At 38.3% G+C, this 26,455-nt stretch overlaps 1 protein-coding gene across 1 annotated transcript in view; it reads left to right on the top strand.

Annotated features, from left to right (window-relative positions):
• The window catches only part of PPFIA2 (PPFI scaffold protein A2), a 358,129-nt gene extending 333,322 nt beyond the window's left edge, over positions 1 to 24,807 (top strand). Inside the window, exons 22-32 of the mRNA XM_075496320.1 lie at positions 4,692 to 4,773; positions 9,317 to 9,517; positions 11,635 to 11,697; positions 13,140 to 13,169; positions 14,858 to 15,033; positions 15,893 to 15,990; positions 17,803 to 17,978; positions 18,073 to 18,141; positions 19,076 to 19,235; positions 20,772 to 20,864; positions 24,667 to 24,807. Of these exons, the coding sequence (XP_075352435.1) occupies positions 4,692 to 4,773; positions 9,317 to 9,517; positions 11,635 to 11,697; positions 13,140 to 13,169; positions 14,858 to 15,033; positions 15,893 to 15,990; positions 17,803 to 17,978; positions 18,073 to 18,141; positions 19,076 to 19,235; positions 20,772 to 20,830 (1,114 nt within the window). The 3' untranslated portion in view covers positions 20,831 to 20,864; positions 24,667 to 24,807. The remainder of the gene's footprint in view (positions 1 to 4,691; positions 4,774 to 9,316; positions 9,518 to 11,634; positions 11,698 to 13,139; positions 13,170 to 14,857; positions 15,034 to 15,892; positions 15,991 to 17,802; positions 17,979 to 18,072; positions 18,142 to 19,075; positions 19,236 to 20,771; positions 20,865 to 24,666) is intronic.
• The last annotated feature ends 1,648 nt before the right edge of the window (positions 24,808 to 26,455 follow it).

The raw sequence follows: 26,455 nt of genomic DNA, 5'->3' as shown, positions 1-26,455 counted from the left end.
TGCCTGGACTTTGTGTACTACACAGAGTGTTTGCATTATATGTATCAGAAATCCTAAGCTGTTATTTCTTGTTTGCTTCATGGCGGGGGGGAGCCTCATTTTCATAAAGAAAATTGAATGTCACTGAATGACACACTTTAAATCAAGATCTTGTTAACTTCCCACACAAAGCCTATTTAAAGATTATTCTTATTTTGAGTAAAGTTCATTGAGTTTTATGCAATGAGTTGGTGACGGCTGCTGATACAGAGCTAGAATTTTCCCAGTGCAAGGGAAGGACATATATGAAACAGAAAATTTGCAGGATAATAACATAGTTTTGCTCTTATCACTTCCCCTTTCCTTTTGCTCCCACGTACCTCTGCTGTCCAGAGGGATATTGAAGCATTCATAGTCCCCATGGTATGAGACAGTTGTGCTCTCAGCTTGGTAGGTTGACTGGGGCAGTTGCACTTGGCTCTCAGAAGAATGGTGCTAAAGAAAATGGCCCAGTGTGACAGTATCTTTAGGAAGTAATTTTGGGGAGGACTAAACATCAGAAGTCAGTGCTAGGGAGGCAACCCCGCTTCTCTGACACACAACTCCACAATGCAACTTGACATGATGTGATTTTTCTTTTTTGTCTTTGATAAAAGAGTGAAGACAGCCCGCTTTATGAGGCACTCTCTCTAAACAGACAAATACAAGCATCTCTCAAATTTTGGATGAGTGCTAAACAGTTGATGTTCATGAAATTTCCTGACTTTGCAAAACCAGGCTCAGGGTAATGATATATTTTAAATAGCATATTGCAGTTACTCCCATAACGTCTCCAGGAAGAGGATTTTATTCTTGAACAGTAATAATGTTATCTTTAAAAATACGGCTTTAATTTCGAATTCATTCCAGTGGTAGTAAGTGGTTTAAAGCCCTATCTGCAAAATAATAGCATTTAAAATAATGCCTAATTAATGTCAATTCTTCCTTATCAGCTTGTTTTCATATGTTGCCAAAAAACTAAACGAGCATGGAAATAATTACATTTTAATTCCCTACCTCCTTACCAATACAAAGTGGACACATTATAACATGTAGTAATCTTCTGACAAAGTCTTAGGAGGAGAGAATCCCCACATTCCCCTGCAAAGCATCTTCCAAATTAGAGAAACTGTATAATGCTATTCACGATCTCCAAACCCTGTTTTTGTAATGAAAGGAAGAGGGAGTGATGAGCTTTAGGGTATTCGTCTCGTCTTCCTCCTGAGATCAGTTGTATGTTTTTGTAAGGAAAATTGAACTGCAGTTGCCAACATTTGGCTTTGGGGACCTTCTGTTTTCAGGAAGCCAGTGACTATCCCACAAGGACAATAGTACCTTCAGGCTGTTCTAAAATATTCGGATTATATTCCAAAATAGGCAGATCACTGGATTCGTTTTTCTGATGATTTGCACTATTAACCAAAACGATACATGTTTTCTGCTACATGACACTTTTAACTTATTTTGAAATAGTGAAGTTTTTTTCTGTAGTGCTAGTCCATATAAAAAAAAAAAACACTGAGTTTTCTTTGACTGCCAACTAAAGAATATCTCTCTTAGTCAAAAGAAAAAGAAATTCTGGGTTTAGTTCTGGTTTAGAAATTGAAGATTCAGGTTCTGCAGGTCTCCTAGTGTGTATTAAAAAGTAGTCAAAGAATACTGTTCAAAAAGTAAAATATAATTTAAATAAACTTTAATATTGGAGAGGTGTTTAAACGAAACATCTGAGGGAAGGAAGTATAAGTTCTGAAGCATAAAATTCTTTTAAGGGAAAGAAATATTATAAAAATCCTTTTAGTATTCCACATCAATAAGTGAGGCACAGGCCTTATGATGGCTGTATTCCCTGTGCATGTCCGAGTAAAGGATTATTAACTTTACACTAAAAATATTTTCAACCCAAAACACTTTTCCTTCTACATGCCAAGACCCTTTGGATTATGTTTATCATACTGTAGTCTTTGGCTATAGCATATATATAGGGCATCCCATTTCTGGCCTGGCCCCATTTTCTTCAACCAAAATCAATAACCACAACTATATTTTCCTTTAGCTCTGTGAGCCAGGCTGCCTCTGAAGTAGCAGAAGTGCTTTCCTACTACTGGAATAATTCTAAGCCTCCACACCGAGCCTCAGGCCCGTTCAGATGTTGCAAAGTCACAGAGGACTCCCTAGAAATACGTACTTTATAATCCTAGTATAAAGGAAGTAAGTTTTTCATGGAAGTGAGAACTTAAACTGCCAATGCCTCTTCTGCAGGCACCTCGGTTCCTGAGGCCACACAGGGATTTAACACCAAATCAAAGAAACAGGCCAAAAGTTCCTCCCCGTCTCCTTGTAGACCACGTGCTGCTGCTCTCCTGCTTGGAGCAAGCAAGGAAGGCCAGTGGCCCTCAAAGCCATAATCTCCTTTTTTTACTTACTGTGATAGCCAGCCCTGCTCTTTCAGCTGGTAAGGGCGAAGAGAATACCCCAGATAAGGAAAAAATCTGGGATCAGGTTCCTCCAAGGATGGTGCCTCCATGGGACTCCCGGCCGCAGAAGGGGCTGCTCCCTGGGCTTGGGCTGGCTTTGGGGAAGGAGCAAGTCATACAGGGTTTTGTGGGGTCCATGCTCTGCCATGGGACGCCAAAACTGGCCAGGCGAGGACGAGGCATCCCTGAAAGCTTGGCTCTCCCGAAGGACAGCCATGCCAGCTCACAGCCCTGGTGGCAGCAGGAGCCGTGCAACCCCGTTGCGGCACCTGAGGAAGGTACAGCACTGCTGTAGCTTCACAGGCACCCTGCAGAACCAGCTCCGAGGGAAGGCTGCAACCCAAATACCTCATCCACAGGTAGCTGAGAGGTGGCTGTGTCTGGCCATGCCTTAATTCTGCTTTTCTAAGCAGCCAACTGTGTACGTCTCTATTGGCCTTCACCGCTTGCCTCCCTGGGAATATGGGATTTCTGCACCTCCTCCAGCTACTGAAGGTAACGTGGTGTTTCGGTACCCAGAGAGCAACTTTTTCTCATTTTACTGAGGATTTTGCTCTCATAGAAAGCGAGGATAGCTCTACAATGTCTTTGGACATCTGAGTGACAAAGGGTAAGGTCTGCTGCAAAGGATATGTGCGAGGGGAACTAGGTAAACTTCCGTATCGCTGTCAAGTATTTGTAGTGTTACATATTACTACAGCAGAAACATAGAAAGTAAAGCAGCTGTCTTTCTATTAATATTCAGAGCAAGGGGTTTAAATACATATGCAAAATTGCTATTTGAGATCCATTTTCTACTAAAGCCAAGTTCTCTCTGTCTGGCCCCTCGGCAGTGCAGAAATCCCAGAAGGGGTACTCCTTACAAGTAAGATCACTCCATCGCTTTTATCTGCTGTGGTTTTGTAGGACATATATTTGAAAGGCTGCTAAGGCAGTGTAGAATTGCCAAGGGATAACTAAACCACAAAGGCTGTAGTAATAAAGGAGGACAGAACAAAATTGAAGCTGTAATTCCAAGATTTCCTTGTTATGTGGGAATGTAAGCAGATTTTAATGCTACATTAGCATAGTCCCTGTCTAATTTGTTTTTCACTACAGATTGTTGCTGAGAGCATTCTTTTGTGTTTCACTCAGCAGGAGGCAGCTGAAAATATGTTGTTAAATAGCAGAAAAAAAGACTTTTGAAGGACTGTTTTTTCTATGCCACCACCACAGTGGGTTCTTTATTCCTGCTCCAGGAATAAAAATGTCTGGTCAAATGGTTGAACATGTTTAGTACAGAGCATTCTCCTGATAGTCTAGCTGACTGACCTACACATAACTTTACCAAATATTTAATACTGCTGTATTAAAAGTATATTTTAAGCTTTGAGAATTATTTTTTTTTTTTTATGTAACACACTCATTGCAGCCCAGAGAAGTTGCAGATGTGGAGTTGGATTGGTATCTGATCAACTCAATAGAAATATATCTATGTATCTATATATATCTATGTATATGTATAAAATTGAGAAACCACATCAATTCTATAGTTTTAAAAATGTATACATCTGTAAACCACGTGGATTTCTTTTGTATATAAGCAATAATAATAAAAAAAATTAACATGGAACTATTAATGATACAACCAACTCTTAATTAGCCATGGATGGCTTATTTAAGATGCAGAATAGCTGTACTCCAGAGACCCTAGAATTGTGCATAGCTGGTCCAGCAGGGTTTAGTGTTTCCAACGCAGACACCTCACACCCAGCTGCATTACATCCACGCTTAGCTCAGATCTAGAAGCTGGCAATTTTGGGCCTTTCTGGGTCATTACCAGACCGAAGCTAAGCTAGTCTCAAGAGAAATCCCTCGGTTTTCTCTCTTCACCAATGTCTTCTGTTATAGGGGTGATCTTTTTATATAGGGTATCCCAGTTCTGTATTGCTTCAGCTGAGAACAGACAGAAACCTCGTCTTTTGTATGTTAGGTGTTTAAAGGGATGTCAAAATGCACCAAGGAAAAAAAAAAGAAGAGTTGGGAATAGATGAATACATTCAAAAAGGGGAAGGAGCTGTATTGTTCATTGGTGTTTTCTATGCCTTTCCTATGCCTGTCATCGTGCTCCACTGTTGTTACCTTAACAAAAAGGCATGGTTGCATCTATATTGTGCTTACACATACCTCTGCATATTTAACAATTTTTGACATTTCTAGACATGAACTTCTGGAAGAAGCTCGGCGAAAGGGTTTGCCTTTTGCACAGTGGGATGGGCCTACAGTGGTTGCCTGGCTGGAGGTAAGTGTTGGCCATAACTTGGAAATGTGAGTCACGCTTGTAGGCTGCTTCTGTGTGCTCGTCCTTACAAATTCTGAGAGAGACTGTTAAAGTCTCCTCCTCCCTTCCCTGAGCACTGTGCCATGAGCACTAAGCAGATTTTGACACTGGATGGTGTAAATCAGAGACTAGAGCTGAAAAAAGTAAGACAGGATTACACACAGGGATGAGGACAGGAAAAAAGGGTTATCAAATGCACTTGAACCCTGATTTTTTGAAATCTTATAACTTCTCAATCTCTAAATATCTAGGAACTCCACAGACAGAGTTTATGTAGGATGAGGTGCTAAGGAGCTAAAAATTAGCTATCAAATTTTATTTCAGGTTAACAAAAAAGCTATATCTTCAGAATTTTTAATAAATTTAAAGAATTTGTAACTTTCTATCTTTTTAAAATTTAATGGGAAAGGGCTGATTTACCTAGATATCGCTCGGAACAGGAAGAAGGTGTTCCTCTTGGCACTTTCACCTGGGATGTGCGAGATCCAAGTTGAAATCTCTCTGATTTGACAGGCAGTGCCTTCATCTCCGAAATTCTATCTGCAGAGAGCTCTCCTTTAGTTGGAGAGCCTAAATGAATGGCTTTTGGAACCCATCCAGAGAAACATTCAGAAAAGCTGTCCATCAGTTTTGACAAAAATCAATGAATGTTTTAGGTGAAGGAACTATTCAACAAATACTTACCCAGATGCTCAGGGGAGGAGAAGGCAGAAAGTAAGTATGTTCTTAGACAAATACACAGTCACTTTTACATGGCAAGGCTGTATCAGTTCAGTGCAGATACAAGCTCTTGTTGGCTCAAGGAACAGGTGTCTATTCCTTGTCTGTACCAAGTGTCTCTATGTATTCCCACCTATTCTTATGTCTTCTGTGGGTATCACCCGTTGATCATCAGATAGAATTTGTAGAGTTTTTCCCTTCAATTAAAAAAAAAATATTCCCTTCCAAAGCTTCAATAGGAGTATGTCCAGGGAATAAATGAAGGATGAGGAATGAAAGCAGCTAATGCCTACAAAATTTCTGCTTCATGTTGGAATTGCTGAAGGTACCTACCGAAAAAGATGAAATGAAAACTGCAGAAAGGGAGTTCAAGCGTTTGCGCATGACCTTGGAAAATAGGATGGTATCTTCCTTCCAAAAAAATCTCTCTGTTAATATGTAACACTCATTAATTTGGCCACTACCTGACTTTTTCATATGACTTTGAGAGTTCTGTAACCAGATTTGTATCAGTCAGAAATATTCAATATTACAGTCAAAGCTGATTTGCTGGAAAGGTGAACATACAAAGGTCTATACACTTCTGAATACTGAGAAATACCTGCCCTTGATGTCCTCCAGGGTGATCCAAAATTTGAAGACATTTGTGACAAGTTAAGCCCTAATCTTTTTTTGCCTTGACTCTTAGCTGCAAAATAGGATATGCTTCCCACTGTCTCAGAGAGGGGCTGTAAAGAGAAATTGATGTCTATGAACTTCTTGGGAAATATGATGAGAGTAGCACAGGAAAGCCCATGAGGAAGTTTCTGTTGCAGTATTCAATGCAGATTGAATACTGATGATAAAAAGAGATGAGGGCAGAAGTACTGAATTTTTTCAGGGAGCATCAGTGCATTCAGTCAGCAGATGGACACTGTGTGCATTTCATACTCTCCTGGGGAAAATATAATATGTGACCCTTGGACTAAAAAACAAGATTAATATTAAAGGAGACAAAGGCCCAAATTTAAGAAGTATATGTGATCGCAATTGTGACATTTTCCAAAACTTCTCAGGGCTTAACTTTTCAGCCTTAGCATTTATTCTGGTCATTTGTATGTAGCACAGACATAGTTGAGAGCTATTTTAAGAACTGTGCATTTTCTTAACTGGTTCTGGAAACGTATATCAATCTTGATATCTGGGTTCTCTGCCTAGAACAATTACTGTGCCCTCTTTTTAGAGACTGTTTTCATCTCAGTGCATTTTCTAGTACAGACAGCTGTTTGTTAAAGAACTAATTTACCTAATTTGTTAAAGAACTAATTTACCTAATGAGCGGCAAACATTTGAATCCATTTCTGCAGGATGAATAACTCCCAGTGTTTACGCTTTCCTGCTTTTCAAGTGCATGTATGAAAAAAAAAATTAATGTCAAATTAAATGAGAATATTAAATACATTTTAAAGCTATGCATACTTTCCTCATGGCCCTTTGTTTCAGTGCAGCTGGGTGTAATCTACATAACTTTCTTTTTCATTTTTTGACTTCCATGAAACTTTGAATTTCATTACAGTTAGTTGGAATTAGATCATATTTGTAAGGTTCAGAGTAGCATTGGATGGGGGGCAGTGGCTCATCCCATCAGTGGGAAGGGCTTTTTGAAACATGATGCAGGCATTCCTCAAGCCCTGTGATACATCAGGAGTCAGTACAGAAAAGCCTGTCTGAGCTCTTTTGGAATCTGACATTCAAGTCTGTTTTCTCTGTGACATAAAAGTGATCTAACAGCTGTCTTCTAAGTAAATATGTCCCAGATAGGGTATAGACTTGTTAACAACCACACAGTACTTCCCTGTACTGTGAGAAATTAAATAAAAATCCTTTCAGTTTTGTGTCTGCTTTCCAGATTTGCTGGTGAATTTACTGATGGCATATTTTTAAATAATTTCTTTGATCTTGTGTCCTCTTTTAGTAATCCATTATTAAGAGAAAAAATTAAAATAATCAAATCAGCTAATTCTGATGGCCTATTTGAGATGCACAGAGAGATAAAGTTCTCGATGACTTCACTTACAGTCACAGATGCTCTGTCCCACAGAAATTCAAACACAGATAGTCCTTAACTGCCATCAACCCAGAATTAATAAAAAAAATCTGAAAATGTAGAATATAATGGCTACTATCGTAGTATCACTGCATTGTCTGCTGATGGACAGGTTTTATTTCAGAAATGGTAGAATAGAATAAGATGCTACTAGAAGCCATTAATAACTAGAATAAGATGCCACTACAAGCCATTAATAACTAATCGGTACGTTTGAAAAGAGCCTTTGACAACTTATATATGAAGGAATATTACATAGCAGTACAGTGAAGTATAACAGGTCTATACTTAACAAAATTAGGTAGCTGTATAACTGTGCATATAAATTTTATGTATAGAGAAGTACATACACTCAGATACATTGAAGGTTAAGTAGTGGAGGGCGATTTATGCATTTCAACACTCAGTGTCACAAAATCTAGAATATTAGCTGTTTTCTGCCCAGTGGAAATCTTTTGTTATACATGATGATGCTTCATCCCAGTGGGGAGAGCTCTGTACTAAAAAATGTAATTCACAGTACCAACCCACGTGCAACAGTGATCTGGAAAAGGGTGAGGAGAGAGGGCAGGGAAGGGCTACTCCCCAGAGAGAAGTATCTTCTTCTCTCAGGTTTCACAGAGCCTAGCAGTCTCCTGGAGTTAAGCACCTAGCGAGGTATGCCTTTGTTTTCCATTGTGTTATCCCCGAAATTTCAGTGATTATGGCATTCACTGCTTATGTCCTTCTCACACTTTCCTCTATAGTGTAATGTATTTCACACTGTGACAAAAACTTCCCACATGTATGTATTCCTGCTATGGAATTATCTCCTTTGGGAGCAAAGATCTGTAGATACCGACAATCATATTAATGAGGCAGCACAAAATGAGAACGCTGAGAAAACCTAGAAGAATTCATACTCAGTAGGTCCCAAGAAAGCCTGCTAGAAGTGGAGAGTACCTCTTACAAGAAAAGAGTAAAAGTGGTGAAGCAAGGGGCTGTTGCTGACCTAGGCTAGTAAGACTAATATAAGGAGAGGAAAAGCGTGAAGTGGGAAGTACATATCTTCTAAATCCACAGGTGATGTAGCTGTGCTTCCCATTTGCTGCAACTTCTAAGCTGTGTTTCTAGCTGGGATATGACACCGTACCAGACTGTTCCCAAATTTACAGTAAGCTCAGTCCTCCCTAGGTTGTTATCTGCACTGTGCTTGGTTTCTTTCTACCAAGAAAATAAAAGCCAAGAAGTGTGAGCTTGAGATTGTGCCCCGTGAGTACGCTGTGGGGACTAACATGGAAAGAGAGAGAAAGCCGTTTTAGTACAAAAGTGAAAAAACTACTTGATCAATTCCTCTTAGATTGTTTTCTGTATATGGTAAGACTATCAAATGGGCAGTAACACTGACTGGTGCCACTACTTGCTCATTAAAGGCCTGGGAAAGGAGTAGCCCAGGTGACGGAGGTGCATAGCTCTAAAAATAATTCAAAGCATCCCTTGCTTTAAAGTTCTGGTTACGATAAAAGCAACAAAAAGAGTTCACATGAAGTCATGGCAATTTCAAAGGTTCTAAAACAATTTCGTTTTATTAAAGACAACGATAGTCATACTCATTTGTGTGTATTACCAAGCTTATTCAGACTGATAGGTGCCTTGATGATTAATTTCATTTGAGAAATGAAGCAATGCTTTGGATGAATGTGCCCTTTCTCTCAACAGCTCTGGCTAGGCATGCCAGCCTGGTATGTTGCTGCCTGTCGTGCCAACGTGAAGAGCGGAGCTATTATGTCTGCTTTGTCCGATACTGAGATTCAAAGAGAAATTGGAATCAGCAATCCTCTTCATCGCTTAAAGCTCCGATTAGCAATCCAGGAGATGGTATCACTGACAAGCCCATCAGCACCTCCAACATCCAGAACAGTGAGTCCTGTTCAGCTAACTTTTTCTTCCCCACTTGACCCTGCAGGAGTCTGCAGGAAAACTTTAGTAGTAAAGAGAGTGGCTCTACGGTAACACAATCAGTGGGAACTGTCCTATAGAGACTTTGAAGGACCTGTTCATCACTCACTTGATTGTTGATCGCTGATAATTTTCTTTAGCAGATATTCTTATTTTTTGTAAGTCGTGCTTTTGATTAACCTTGATGGTATCTAAATGATCAGTATTGAGCATCTTATTTGTAATTTTGCCTGTATTTTTGCCTTTCTCTTCCTTCAAGTCATCTCTCCCAACCAAATCAGATTGTGTTTCTCTTTTTTTTGTTTGTTTCTTGGGTTGTTTTTTTTTTTTTTGGGGGGGGGGCAAGGCAGAAGGGGGAAGAGGTTATGTAGGAACACAGCTCTTGAATCTTGTTCCTATTCCCCTTTTTTGTATCCTTTCAAATGTTATCTAATCTGAGTCAGCTGGCTTTAGGTTCTTCATGCTTTTAAGAGAAGCAGTGATTAGAGGTGTGAAGGGAGAGTCTGGAAGGGAGAAGTGGAGCGTGTGCATTCGGTGAGGAAGGGAGAGAAGGGGGGGAGTGGCAGCAGATGGGAAGGAAGCAAGTAAAGAAGAAACACAGAGATACAGGTCTGAAAGGAAAGGGGGATATATCAAAAAGAGCAAGAAAGTACATTAGGGGAGAGTAAGAATGTATGTGCTATAGATAAAAAGCACCTTTTAGTGGAAAATGAAGAAAAACAGGCCAAACTGATGAGGAGAAAAAGAAACAAGATAACGAAAGGGGAGTTTCAAGCTGAGAGGCTGATGGTGATGGCTACGAAAGAGGCAACAGAGACTGTAACAAAAAAAAAAGAAGAACGAACAAGAAAAAAATCAGATCAGATGGAAAACATGGCACAGAAGTGAAGGAGAAAGACTGTTACACAAGTAGTGCAGCCCAGACTTCTAATACTAAGATAACAATAATAATGATGTTAATAATAATAACTGTATTTTGTAATCTCTCATCTTCATGGAATTCATGGAGAATCTTTTGGTGGAAATGAGAATTGAGATACCTTTGAAGGGTACCAGAACCACTGAGTTATATGAGCAACTGAGCAACAGGACTCTAATGTTCCTATTGACTGGCCTTTTATCTTCACACTGCTAAGGTTCTTTAAATATTATAGTTCCCCATCTGATATTTTCTCCCCTCAGAATGGTTGTATATGTCATGACCATGGTAATACTATGAATCGTAATGGATTTCACCTAAGTAATGCAGTACAGACTCAACATGATGTTGAATTACTAAACAAAATTCATTTTGATTTTAAGAGCATAAGAGCATATTTCAAAGCATAAGCACATTGACACTTACAAAATGAGAAAACAGTATATTCAAACTAGAAACATTGGGAATAATTTTGCCTTGTTTTTTTAATTCTTCCTGAGTAATTGGCAGCACAAAGCTGCCCTGCCCTGGCACGTGCATTTCCGAGTCCCAATTCTGCCTCCCCTCCTTCTCAGGGAAGAAAACGCAGGACATTTCACCTGATGGGCACAGCAGACTTCCACACTCCCTCCCTGCCTCATCTCATTGTCCTAGTAATAATCTGACTGAAAACAATAGGATGAGGAAAAATAGTTTTACAAGTTAATTTTCTTGACATTTTTAATTTACAGAAATGTGGGGGAAGTAACAATTATTTAGATTACAATATGAGCGTGTGATGTGTGCAGAATATTTAGGCTGGAAAATCTTTGAGAACTGAAGGTTACCTCCAGACAGAGCTATGAGCTAAAGGTTGTATTGGCCACTTGTGTGTGAAATGCAGCTTTAATTATTATTCTTTCCTTTGTGACGGCGGTCTGCCAGATTTCATCCATCAGTTCTAGTTGAAATACTCCATCACGTCTGTTCAGAATCCTCTAACGGAAGATACAAAACAAGTTGTCTAAAGTTGTCTCTAGTTGCAGCTTGGTAGAGGCAAGAACGTGGTTGTGCTGATGGTGATGCTATACGCTGTTAACTTACAGTGGTGCTGCCTTTCTTCTTTACCACTGCTTACCTAATGTGGATCCACCTGCCTCCCTGCGGGCCTTGTCCATAGCCCTCAGGCAATGTTTGGGTGACCCATGAAGAAATGGAAAATCTTGCTGCTCCAGCTAAAACGGTTAGTCTTTCCACTTCCATTTAAAATGGTTTCAGTGCTCGAAAGAGAACTAGGATGTATCTGCTTTAACGCAGATGCCATATCTTCTGTAGGATGCTTCCCAAGCACGCCATTAGAAAGTCACAGGGAGTAGTGAAATTGAACTTAAAGAACAGCTACATCATTTCTCAGCAAAAGAAATTACAAACTGTATTGCGATCACAAAAATTGTGGGAACCTAAAACCAGTATTGGAGTTTTACAGTACGTAATAGTTTCACTGCCAGTGTGAAACCTCATTTAGTGAAATGAAATTGTCACGGTTACAGGTGCAACATTTCCCCTGTCCTCTACTCCCTAGTACCTCTTCTAAACATAGTTTTATATCTGCTGAAATAGAAAGAAATAAGAAAAGGCTTGAGAATGGTGCATTACACCACTCAGTGTTTTCATTAATGCTGAGTCTTTCATGTCCATACTCACGTATTCATGCTCTTTGATTTAGGGTGCATGGAGTGTGTAATTTATTTATTGATTTTTGTCAAACGTCTCCCTGCTTTGTGGGGACATAAATAAATATTAATAGATTTTATTCCATAGTTCTGACTTTTTTCTTTTACTTGGAACATATGTTATTTTAGGTTTTTAGCATTACGCCATAACAACTCCAGAACAGTGCTTATAAAACATGATACAATCCTACAGTGAGATGTCTGAAAAACCTATCTTCACTTTGGAAAACTTTATAGTCAGCCCAATCCATAAATGGTGGGGGAGGTACTGAAGCTAGATTTTGATGCAATAAAGACTTATTTCTTAGAAATTTATGCTTGCTATACTATTTTAAGTCTTCTCATGAACATTCATGAAGCAGATTCTCATCAATAATTTTTTTTTACAACTGAGCTCATTTTCAATTTTATTATTGTTGGTAAAGATAAATACAAATATAACAACACTCAACTAACCAGAAGTAGTGTTGATCCTGTTTAACTGGCCAGCCAGGAAAATACAGTTTTGCCATAAAAAACGTTACATAAAAAGCTCCTTTACAACACATTCACAAGAAGACAGCTTTTTATTGTGAATGTTGCAAAATCTAACTAGGAACAAAAAATGGCATCTCTAATGCCCAATTTTGTAAGTAAATGGTTGTGGTTTGATTGTGAAACCATAAAAAGTGTTTAAGATAATGCTGTAAAGTTTCACCAAGCTATAATGATTTTATATCTTGAAAACATAGCTAGATTTGCCCTACTAAGATTTTATGGGTTTGGTCTTGTAATTTTTAAGGTAGTTTAGCCCAGGGCATTGCCACTGACTGGAGTTATTTTATTGGCACATTTTACATGTATGTTTTCATTTGTACTAAGATTAACATACACATGAAAACCACATCTTTTTATAACTCATTTTTATTATCTTTTTACCTGCTTTACTAATGGCTTCCTGCTGATAACACAGAAAGAGTCTGAAGAAGGCAGCTGGGCTCAGGTATGACCCTTTCACGTGATTTTTTTGAACAGAAAGCTAGTAATAATATGTATCAATATGTATAGCAGTAAGGAGAGTAAGTAGTAATATGTATAGGAGTATAGTATTGTGACAGTATCTCAATGATTGAATTATGATCTATACATTTTAGAGTTCTTCTAATACAAAGAAAATATTCCCTGGACAGGTTTGCTAGGTAAAGCACAAAGAGGTACCTATGCTGTAACTGTTTTTCTTAAAAGAAATGGCTACATTCCAGAGACATCTTCTACCTCCCCGCTAAACCTAGAAAAAATATTTTCCTCATTTTTGAGAACAGGCTAATAAAATACGCCAAGAGTTTGAGATCTAACATTTCTAAAATTACACCAGGGTTTTTTTAGAACCATTGTATAAATCATACCCAAGTATCAGTCTACAAATAGTCTTGTATAATTAGGAACAAAATTTTTCACTTTAGTTAGACCATCAATTATGTATATTTTTCAACTTCTTTCTCTAATATATGCACACTCTTACACAATTTTACTGTCTTTACTTAAGGCATTCCTTTTCTCTTCAAAATCTCAGAATGAGAGAGGAGGGGACTATATTTCCCCCATAGAAAATATATCCAGCTCACACTGTGCTATCCTTTTGTCTATAATGACAGGAGACAGTAAAAACAAAACCAAAAGATAGTTAGGCTTGAAAGTGATGCTCAAAGCTGAGCACAATCCTATTGAGGAGGTGTTAATCTTGCCATTTATGTGTTCTCTTTTCTGTTCAGTTTTAGTAGTACCAAAATAATTGACAATGTGAGATGTCAAATCTATTTATTTTGCATCTTAATTGTGCAACCCATATAAAAATAGCTTAAGATGCATGTTTTTTTCATATACTTTCTTCCTCACCCTGTTGAAATTTCAGCTGAACAATGAATTAGCTTAATGCCTGAATGCTAGCTTCTAGGAGGAATCTGGTTTGCTCCTGTCTTAAAGAATTAATTTATTGAGCTCTGCATATGATGCACTTAGGTTTAAGCTGTTCACAGCTGAAAATATCTCATTAATAGAATGTATTTGGTCACCTGCTCTGACTGATGGTGAAGACTCATGGTGAACGTAAGTTTGGCTGATAAACAACTGAAATAATTAACTTTTAGGCTCAAAAGGACTCCAGGTGTGTAACCATGAAGTGTCATTAGATCCTATTTAGGAAATCCTAGCCCCCACTAAACAGTGACACAAATGTGAGTTGATTCCCTGGGGCCATGTTCGTATTACCAAGTTCAGTGTAGGATTTGCCTAGCATAAATATTCTAGAAGGTCAGTCAATGGAAAGCAAGTAAGATTATGAAACAAACACATTTTGATTGTGTAATAAGTTTGCTTGCATTTAAAACTCAAAATCGGAACCACGATTTTTTTATTACCAAAAAATTGCTTGAAATTTACAAAGATAGAAAACAAGACACAACAGGCAAAACTGCTATCAGGAACAAATATCTCACAGTGGCTTCCACCTCCAATGTCAAAACGATGTAAAAATGGAATGGTTTTTTTTAGACAGGATTTCTAAGCTAGGAAGTCTCACCAGAAATGAGCATAGCAGACAGATATTCTGTTTTCAGTCTGTGGTGCAACCTTGAACAAACAAGAATTTAATCTCCCCCCCCCCCCCCCCCCCCCCTTTTTTTTTCCCTGTAGACCCTGGCTTACGGTGATATGAACCACGAATGGATAGGTAACGAATGGCTCCCCAGTCTGGGTTTACCTCAGTACCGAAGTTATTTTATGGAATGCCTGGTAGATGCAAGGATGTTAGATCATCTGACAAAGAAAGATCTGCGTGTGCACTTAAAAATGGTGGATAGCTTTCATCGGTATGTTTGCATAAAGACTACATGTATAAAGACTTTTATGTGTCTGACAAAGTGCTCAGTTCTGCACTGAGGATAAAAACACTTTCTGTTGTTCTGGCTTGGAAAAACACACAGAAAAGTGAGTGCTAAGTGTCAGAAATCTGAATTGAGAGAGATTCCTTTAGTTATAGCAACCGCATTGCAATTATGTCTCTCAAAACAAAGATATTGGTACATATAAATTTCATAAAGCGCGGGGAACCATTAATATATAAAGAAAGCCTTGACAATACAGAAACAGTAATAATTTATTAAGTGATTTAAAGTATCAGAAAGTGGTAGACTAAGATTTGAAGCCCTGAGATCTCATAATAATGAAAAGCTATTGTGTGTAGCACATAAAAGCTGTTAACAGTACAAGCAAATTGACAGTTGTTCAGGTTATCTAGGGATATAGCCAGGAAGCTAAACTGGAAATACAGAAATAAAGGCATTTAGACTTTAGGGAGAATGATGTTTATGTGACAAGAAGTGGATTTTTTTTTTTTAATGTACTGTCTGATTTGTCACTTTTTTGAGGCCTGATTTGACAAAACATTTCACGGCTCGCAAGGGCTGACCTTTTCTGAATACAATTTTTAATGGTTTGGGTTTCTTATGCTAGAACATTTATTCAAACATACTCATTTTGGTTTTGTCCATTTCATTTTTGAAGTCTGTGGAGTTTTTTTAATGGTTTTGCTGTCCCCTCTGTCCTCAAGATTTGCTACATGGGCACCATGACACACCTCATGTGAAATGCAGGAAATACATCCTACATATGTTCCCATCTTCAAAATTATCTTTATTAACTCTGTAAATGTTTCTTTTTAAATAACAGAACAAGCTTGCAATATGGAATCATGTGTTTAAAGAGGTTGAATTATGATAGAAAAGAACTGGAAAAGCGAAGAGAAATGAGTCAGCATGAAATAAAAGGTGATAGTTCCTGGGAATGAATACTGGGAATGTTTCTTCTTTTGAAGCTTGACACTATTAACCCCTTGTCATGCCATTTTAGCAAAGCATTTAAGCATGTGCTTTAAGTAAAACTAATGTAAGTCCATCTGTCTTCAGAACACAAAACATCTCCTTAAATTAGGCACAGTTAAGTACTTTGCTAAATTGGGGCTGCAATTCTGAATGGCGGTTTGATACATACATTTTGCTAAATTGGATTTTGGGGACAGATCTTATCCTAGCCTCTTTCAGTCTCAGAAGCAGGCGGCCAAATAGCCAATGGGACGTGCTGGGGGCAACACTGGGAAATCAGAGCACTCAGGACCCTCACGCTATGCTCCTGCTTTTGAAAACCCTTGCCTTTGATTTCTGACTTCCAAATGTGTATCACAGAGAATGTTGCTTGGAGGGGTGGCCAGTGAGGCGGTTGACTGGTATATAAGAATAGTTCCTAACAGAACTGGCCTTACTAGATTTAACAGCTGATTTAATAGTATTCTTCTGTGTAAAGCTCTCTAAAACAGTTGCAGGCTCACTGCACGGTTCCTTTTATAGATAACTATTAGGGTGGTTGTGTTTTTTCCATTATCAGCAGTGAATCCTTTGATTCCTTTAAGCATTTCCAGCTCTAGCAAATACAGCAGTTAACACTTCTCTAGCACAATCGTGATTGGAAGAGCTAAAAAAAGGGGGAATTAGAAGGAGGAATGGCTACTGCTCAAGGCAGATAACGGCATGCACTAACGCAAAGCCTTTGACTTGGATCTGGAGGCATCAGTGCCAGTCAGCCTGAGCGGGGTATAGCTGAAGACTGACGTGGGGGAATCGGGTATTGGTCTCAAACTCTGGTGTTCCTTCAGTGCTAGTCACTGCTAGGACAAGGGTAATAACCCATAGCCTCCTTCACCCATCCTTCACCCTGTCATGCATCAGGCAGTCAGACAGGGTCCCAGGTGGGACCTGGTCTCGGTGATCCCTGGCTGCCATGCTGTGTTTCAGCCAATCCTCACCCCAAAGTCTGGGATGCTCTTGGTCAGGCGATGGAGAATGCCTGCTCCCAGAACAGCTACATTAGCTGGACTTCTAAGGGTTCAGGAAAAAGCCTCATCCCTTAGTAACACAAAACTCAGTATTATGTTTCCCACTCGCAAGTATAAAGATCAGTATAAGTAGTTTTCTTTTAATCTTAGGGGCAGGGTAGGATACTTTTTTTTTGTAATAGCCAAATCCTCAAAAATGGTTTCCTAGCTCATTTTGTTGCCTTAGCTTTATGATTGGCATGGACCTTAACAGCTCACCCAGCTCTCAACTAAAAATAGTTTTAGTCTCTAAAAATGTGAACTCATCGATTGCTTTATGGCATGTTATAAAATGGTAGGTGCTGACCCGACTCTCAAAATGTTTAATACAAAACTCTCCAGTGAAGCCTTGAGGAACGGATATTTATCCTGTGCCCTTGCACTGTTAAACTGTAAAATCTTGCCTAAGAATTGAAAAGGGTATCTATAGGAGGTGGGAGGAATTGCATCCTGGAGATGATCTCTGGAGGCACCTTTCCCCTTTGGAAACATTATTTAGAATACATATTTAACTTGAAGGTAGCTAAAAATCACACCGTTGCTCCCACACCTTGGGTTTTGAATAGGAGATATTGAAGCCATTAAAGTTATATGAATAGTTTTCTGGCATTCCAGCAAATAAAGCAGTATGACATCCGCAGTGCATGCACAACCTGTATAGTTGGGAAGTTACAGGGCAACAGGAGACTAAACCGGTGTTATGTCCTTACAGATGTGCTGGTATGGAGCAATGATCGAGTCATACGCTGGATACAAGCTATTGGCCTCCGAGAATATGCAAATAATATTCTAGAAAGTGGTGTACATGGTTCACTTATAGCACTGGATGAAAACTTTGATTACAGCAGTTTAGCTTTATTATTACAGATTCCAACACAAAACACCCAGGCAAGTTTGCTCATGCTACTTCTGGTTATTCTGTACCCATTATTGCCTTTTATTCCTCTTCAACCATTTTAATTTTTTACTTTGGTATCTCTAGGCACGGCAGATCCTTGAGAGAGAATACAACAACCTTTTAGCACTAGGAACTGAAAGACGACTTGAGGAAGTAATTAATTTTATTTTCAGTATTTATAAAATATCACAGTAAAATATAAAAATTAAACTGAATGCATGAAGACATGTTAATTTGCACATTGTTAAAAAGAGTCAGTTACAGCTTTAAGAAAAATTAGGAAATGCCAGTCAAGGTTTTTAAAGTAACCTCAGTATGGCTACATATTAATATCATTTTGGATGCTAAATTTGGCACTGCACTCTTACCTTAAGATAAACATTTTCCATAGAGGAAACGTGCAGAAAGGAGTGGAAGTTTCACTGGCCAGAGCAAGTGGCAGGGGAGGATGCTTGTGCAACCTGTTCTTGAGGACATTTACACCCTTTCTTTAAAAAAAAAAAAAGAAAGAAGAAAAGTGGATTTTTATCAATATGTAATAGAGTGGGATTTGGGGCAGTTATGTAGGATAGGGAATCTCAAATCCACCTATGGAAAATATTCATCTAAAGGTAAGAGTCCAGTGCAAAAATGTTCAAGTCCTGGACTTCTGCATGTGAGGAAGAATAAAACTTTTAAGGACTTGCTGAAAATGTGAGATGCCTATGAATTCTGTGCATGCACATGAGTGTTTAATTCTTTATTAGCACTTTACGTAAGCCTCCTAATGCAGTAACAAACCACTGCACTTTCTGTCACCGTATTTGGAAGAGATATGACTTTTAAGAAAGTTCTTCTTTAGCTGATACTAAAACCCTCTACTATATTGAGCCAGAGATTTAAGAAGAGTTTTCCACCCTAACATTTGATATTTCTAAAGCATTTACTTTTACAAGAGCGTCTCAAAGGCATTGCAGTTACTGGATGCAGTGCAACAGAGGAGGGTAGTTGTGGAATACATTTGACAGTGGGAGAAGCAGCAGACAGCAGGATACTTAATAAAAAAATTTCATTTTGCTTTATCAAGTACAACTCTGTGTGTTGACAGAGCGATGACAAGAACTTCAGACGTGGCCCCTCCTGGCGACGACAGTTTCCTCCGCGCGAGGTTCACGGGATCAGCATGATGCCGGGCTCCTCCGAAACGCTGCCAGCTGGGTTCAGATTAACCACAACATCAGGGCAGTCACGGAAGATGGCGACTGATGGTATGCAGTCATTTCTGCACTTACTGTTGAAAAGCAAGAGGCTTATTCTAGCATGCTAAATTGACTTTTAGTGCATGTCTGTCTTGCACCGGAACAGCTGCGGTCACCTAATTTGTATAAGGATGAATGGAGTCTGGGAGAGTTGAATTAGGGAATGGAAAAACACCGACTTGGCATACTATCGAGTTCTAAGCAAATGTTTCAGCTCATTAGTCTTTCTAGCAGGTGGAGTGTATTTTAGAGAATGAACTTAGAAAGGGCTATCACCTTTATTTTCCTATTTGACTTTCAAACTAACTAGCTTAGCCTTGACCCTCAAATAACTCAAGTTGCTAACAATTAATAACAATCCAATGGGTAGTGTAGTTAGCCAATACTGAATTTCAGGTACTAATTGAATTACTGTATACCAGTCTTAATTTTCTCTGGAAATCTTTTAACTTCCAAAAGATGCACTATCTCAGCAATGATTGGAAAAGCAACAAGCAGATCATAATTAAGTAAAATTTAAAAATCATTGTAAGAGGGCAGGGAGAAGGGACAAATCCCATTGCAGCTATTTCTTCAGGTATATGGATGATAAAGCCATGTATACCCACCTGAAGTTCTGAGAAGTACCAGTACACAGATTGGCCCATTTCAAATACTGCTGTTTATTTCCTCATGAGAGAGTTTAGGTCCATGAATAGACTTGTCTCAAAGTCATTTAATACACTGCTTGCAGTGCTCACATTCTGTAACTCTTGAATGAACTTGGTATGACAATATTGCCATCTAAATTCCATTAAAGTTTCTCACCTTTAAAAACCATACTTTTAGTTGCAGTTACAGATGGAATTAATTTACTGATTGCATCACTGAATTCCATTGACTCCACTGCTCATGTGCACGCTTTGCTTTTAATCCTGCACTTTTTGGCAATGATGAAGCTGTAAGACAAAAATCCATTCCAAGGCAAATTCCATGTACAAATAAAGGTACTAGCTCCCTAGGCATTTCCATGGCCCACATTACTGTAGTAGCAAAGAACCTTACAAACATTCATGGATTTAATCTTCTAGCCATGCTATGATGTAGAAGATATTATTCCCATTTTACAGATGGGGAACTAAGGCACAAGGAAGATTTAGTGATTTACTTGAGGTCTTCCAGACAGTTTATTATTGAGCTGGGTACTGAACTCAGTACTCTTAAAGGTAGGTAACTTTGAAGACCTACGTCTTCATCCAAGATTTGGCTTCCTATCTCCCAGCACTAAGACTGCTATAGTATTTAAATAGCATGATAGGTACAGTATTAGGACTTCCAACAAATTAAAGATATAATTGAGTTTTAAACTGTATTCACTTAAGACAGATTTCAATAGTACACCAGACATGAAAAAACTCTGAGTTCTGAAATAGACCATGCCCAGATCATGTCATAGAAAGCCACAGAGCAATTTACTAGCCACCCTTCCAGTGGGAAACAGACTGATTTATTTTCTTCATGATTCTAAAGAGGTTCTGGTTTGTTTCTTTTTTTTGCAATTTGCAGTTGCTTCATCACGACTGCAGAGGTTAGACAGCTCAACAGTTCGCACATACTCATGCTGACAAGGCCTAGCAAAGAAGCCAGCACTGAATTGTTGTGAGTATTCATAAGGGGCCATCATGAAAGCTCTTTATAACTGTACACTACACCCAATATTCCTTGGCATTATTCAAGCAAGAGCCAGCATGGAGCAGAGGACCCAACTCAGACTCACTAGGGTGGTCATTTGATCACGACAACAGTCTCAAGCTCAGTCCAGGAGATGCTACGCTATCCTTTTCCCCATCTCAAACAGCAGGTTCTTTCTGCTCAAACCACTTTAGCAGATAAGACAAAAGTTTTCAGACAACTTTGTTCAGATGATAGCTCACCAACCATAACGTATTTTGTACACTTTCAAACTTAAAGCTAGAATTGGAGAGACAGCAGTAGACACAGGGAGTGAATTCATGAGAACTCGAAGGAGTTCTACCAGGAGCTAGGAAGAGAGCGGGGGAAAAAAAAAAAGCTAGTAAAGCAAAAGAGATTTACTTTTTTTTTTTTTTTTAATAAGAGATATGGCTCAATTTAGAACATCAGGTAGCTGCATAAAACTAAAACAAAGCTTCCCCTATACAGAAAATCTTCCAAAGTTTGCAGAGATTCTTGCACTTCTCAAATCATTCAGAATTGACCAGTGGCAAAGAAAGTATATTCTGAACTGGATGCAACTTTGGATCAAATCTAGTACTGGAATCATGTTGCATTTCTCACCACTTATCTTTTGAACATGGCTATGAATCTCACAGATTCACTCTTCCAGAGTTCTGCAGAAATACATTGTTTTCTGCTACATCACAAGTTTTGCAAAAAATGCTAACATGATGAGCGCTTTCATCAATATGGCACCATTTCATGCTAATATTTTCTCAGTAAACCAGTTTTCTTTTCCATTTAGTTATTCAGGAGATTGTAGGGGACCTGGAAAGAATACTTGCGATAGCACCAAAACCTCACCAAGCATTAAACATACTTCGATAGCTGTTACATATTGTAGGCAAGACATGCCAGGATCTGCAAGAAAGTCCTTTTTTTAGATTCCCAAGTCTGGGAGAGACTTGGGGCCATCAGGATATTACTAATCCTGGGAATGTTCAAAAAGTGCTTAGGAACAGCAAATGTTACCAGTGGAAAATGTAAATTGCTCAGGATCCTACTGATGACATAAGCCTTACTTCATAGATCTTCAGGAGACTGCAAGAGTATAAAATCTTAATCTGGTAGAAAAGGGAACCATTCATGCCACCATTGAAAAATAAGCACAGGAATTTTTTTTTTTCTATAATAGGTAAGTTTAGCAGCTGGTCCTACAAAGATGATGATGAAGCATGTAAACTATATAAATCATTTTATGTGTACATATGTGTAGATTAGAGCTTGGTGTTATGTCAGTAAAGTCAATGACAGTACTCTCACTGAGTTCAGTGGGGGTAGAGCTGATTGCAGAGATGCCTATCTTTTCTCCTCTATGCTTCAGAATTGCAACGTTGAAAGCAATTAAGTATGACCAAGACATTAAGTTCAAACACCAAGCTATCTATTAGGCCAACAGTAATGGGCCAGGCACGTGAGGTGATATTTTCCAATAGGTTTGAAGAGTGCAACAAGGGCAGAAATTGAAAATTGGTATGTTAACAAAAATTAACTTAAGATTATATAAACTGTTTATTCCCACTGTATTGAAAAATTGTCTAAAAAGTAGCAATCCACAAACAGGAGTAAAGTAGCAAACTTTGCTGGCACTATATGTATATGGGAGTTATGTATTTTGAGCAAAAAGATGTTTATACAAAGTTATACAAGCTATACAAGTTAACTTCAATTTCTATAGGAATATTAATAGTGTTTCAAGTATCAGTGCTATGTATCGCATTGGTACTTGCTGCTTATCCGCTACTCTGCCAATTACATTCTACTCTTAAATGCTTGAGAGCTCTATAAGAATATCAAATTTATATCTAAATTGTAAAGGCTAATATATGAGGATGACTAACACTCATATACTACTATTTCTTTTCACTTACCATATACTCCTTTTAAAGAAGCAACAAGATGGTGTGAACTAGAACTTTAGTATATGCACTGTTCATAAGTGCAATTTCAAAATGTCATGTGGGTTAGAAACCAAAGAGCAAGTTAAAAGAATTTTGGATTTCAGTAAATTATATAAAAATACGCAGGGAAAAGATTTCCTTCATTACTATATCAAACTTGAAAACTTAAACAAATTACCTGAATCTCAAGGATGAACGCATAAACAAAAACTGCTTATATGGGGGATATGAAGCTGGCTGAAGGGCAACAGAAGAGTTTTCAGAATTTTGTGATCACAGTTCCTGAGTAACAGTTTCTTCATGGAAGGAACTGATTGATCCTCGGACAAAAGGGATGAGTATTCATTACAACATGCCTCCTGAAATTTTCCAGATCCAGGTCAGACTGAGACCCAGGCTTGTAACACCTTGCCTAGAATACATCAGTAGTTGTGTGACTAAACCTTCTGCATGCATAGAATCAGGGACTGATTCTAAGTAAGAAGCAGAGGGGATGGATAGCTGGATGAGCTATCATACAACAGCAATATAAAAGAATTTTTTTAATACTGAAGGGGAATACGCATATGGAGAGTAGACTGAAAAGAGAGCTGCAAACAGGTTGAATGTGAAACAAATGAGATGGCCTGTGATAACAGCAGGATGCAGATTCCTGCATTCTGCTATGCACCTTTCTTACAGAGAATGTCAAAGCCTTGTATTTCAAAATACCAACAATACCAATTAGGTACAACCTTACAGTCTCTTAGGGTTTTTCTTCACAACACATTGTGGGTTCAATTCATGTGGTTTCAAGTTGCATTTCAGGTATTGTTTTTAAAACATTTGTTGAAACCACCATGACAAGCTGCCAGAAACCATGAACTGACATTCTGAGAACAGTTACATGAGCGTGCTCTGCGCAGCCTAGTTTGAGTGCACTCTCAAGATCAGCAATTTAAGAACACTTAAGACTGCTGGTGTCTGGGCATTTAATCTTGCAAAGTTTACCACAGAGCACACGGGACGGGACAAGCTCTCTGCTGTGGTGGCTGTATGTTGCCCAGCTGAGCATCTGCAATGCCATCACACAGCCAGTGGATTTGGCAGTCACACTGTCTAAGCTTTCCCAACACTTTTCTCTTATGAAATACTTGTCACCACCAAGTCAGAAGGCTCAGCCAGGACAGTTTTGTTGCCACAGGCTGGGGCATACTAGTTTCACTTTTCTTCTAATGAAATGTCAAAGGGGATTTGGTAAAATCAACTATGTACTTTACAAATCCTCTTTGGAACCCTTCATCGATAAAGACAGATGGAGAAGAAGAGTTCCAAAAAGATGTGAATGATAATCTGGAAACAGCTGGTCCATAGCAAAGAAATCATCAGGGTGGAAAAAGATAAATGCCAGCAAGCTGCAGTGAACAAGGAGAATCACAGAGTTTATCAACAAGGTCTATACACTTAAAATATGTGTTCAGCCTTCTGCCAAACAGGCAAAAGTCTACAGATGCAGGAAACTAACCCTAGTGCTAAATCAAAAAAATCAAGAAAACAACTGTCAAATGAACAGAAGCAGGAGGTTTTTTTGATCTAGGACAAGACTCAGTATACATTAGTAAAGATTAAAATGCATTATTAATAGATTTATGTTGCAGATCTAAAACAACATCTAAAATGCATGTCTCCCTCAGATACTCAAAACTCATGTTTTAGTAAACCATGCAATAGCTTAGTGCTATACTATTTTCTGGTGTCATTGCATCCTAGACCAAACCAGAATCAAAGAATATTGCTAATTAATGTTTGTTTATTTTTTCCCTTAGATGTCATCTCTTTCTTCTACTTTACCTGAAGTGCACTACCACTACTTAGGAAAAAGAGCATTAAAACTCTCTGCAAGAACAGGGTAATAGGGAAGACAACACACAAGGTGTATCAGACAAACAGATATGATGTTCCTTTCAAGTACTGGTTAGTTTAAGACAAGAGTAAAAAAAATACCTAAATTACTACTAAAAAAAGAAAAACAAAACAACCTCCCCCTTTCCTCTCAGCATCTCTGTCATCAGAAATTTGGCAGTAGTGCACACATCCAAAGCTTTTATCAAATGAAGCCACTCATTTTTACATTGTTCCATCTGTTTTATTGTAAAATACTAGACATTTACGTATTTACTGTGTATGTATTTCTTTTAAAATGTGTAAGTCTTATGTAAATGGATATAAATATGATTTTTTAAAAATAAAATCTATGGTACATGGGGTCTCAGTGCAAACATTTGACAATACAGTGTCAATAATACTGTTTGTATCTTTCCATTCCACCATTTTTACAGTTTTTGGATTGTAACAGTCAAATTAATATGTTTAGCAGAGTTAGAAGCTTCAACATGTTCCTACTGAGAAAATCTGTCAATATTTAAAGTTGAACACCTGCCTCTGATGATGTATAATAGAATGACATAACCTGGAACTGGAGCCAAAATGGACCTCTAAAGACAAAATGGAAATGTCAGATATCTATAGAGAAGCACCATGATGGCTCACCTCTTAACAAATAAACCCAGAAGAACTGTTTACAAAAAAAAAAAGGCAATTTAATAAAACATGATTTATACAAAAAACAAAAACTTTCTTCTATGTTACCTGCGGACCAAGAAGAATCTTGCTTTACCAAGAGCCACCTTTTTGTTCCAGGATCTTCAGACACCAGCCAGCATTGGAAAATTAAACCTAATATTTGCATAGAATCAGATTCTCGTTTCCAGATATATTCAACAAAGAAAATGAAAGAAAAGAGAAGCCAAACCCCACCATTTCTTCATTATAACAGGGCATTAGACAGGCTCCTGTCTAACGTTATGTTTTTAGCCAAGATGGCCTTGCTGAGACTTCACAGAAGTCAGTTTTATCAGAGGAAATAACTGAAAGACAGAGTGATTAATATATAGTGTATAAAAGTTTAGAAGAGCAACTATTACCTGCTGTGGCTTTATTTGGTGGTGTTATTGTTGTTTATTCTTTGTTTAAATGGGAAGTTTCAAAGTAAGACCTACTTAATAGTCATTTACCTATTTGCTATTTTTCTGCTGCTTGATCTTAGCTCAAGACCTGTCTTTTAGTTATTTCTTTTAGCAGTTTGATCTGCAATGTTTGCACGTACATAAACATTTGTTTTGTCTATTTTCATTTGGCAAACCTTCAGTCAATCAGATGGTGAAAGATTTTTCTCCCCCAATGTCAATAAAAAGGAATTCAGTGCTATTTGTGTTTATAAGTCTATTAAGCTTGGTACGTAGTAGCATTAAAATAGTTGGATGCCAAGTACTTCTCACAGCTAAGCATAAGCACGTTTTGCCACTAACAGGTATGAGTTACGATGGATTTGCTGGTCAGAATCTGCCACGAGAGGGAGCACTGAACTTGCTGATGGGTACGATACGATATGACGGCTGGGGTTAGCACACAACTGTATAAAGACATGGCTCTTTTACGTACAGTCGTCGGGCTTAACCGACATCGTTGCTGATGTTCCTTCTTCTCCTCCCTCAGCCTCCTTTTGGATTATTTTAGCCCAGAATGCCACGAAGTAAAGCAATGCAAAACACCATT

The sequence above is a fragment of the Mycteria americana genome, chromosome 1 (genome assembly GCF_035582795.1).
Source record: "Mycteria americana isolate JAX WOST 10 ecotype Jacksonville Zoo and Gardens chromosome 1, USCA_MyAme_1.0, whole genome shotgun sequence".
Lineage (NCBI taxonomy): Eukaryota > Metazoa > Chordata > Aves > Ciconiiformes > Ciconiidae > Mycteria > Mycteria americana.
Note: the sequence above shows the minus strand (reverse complement) of the source record. Positions and strands in the feature narration are given on the sequence as shown.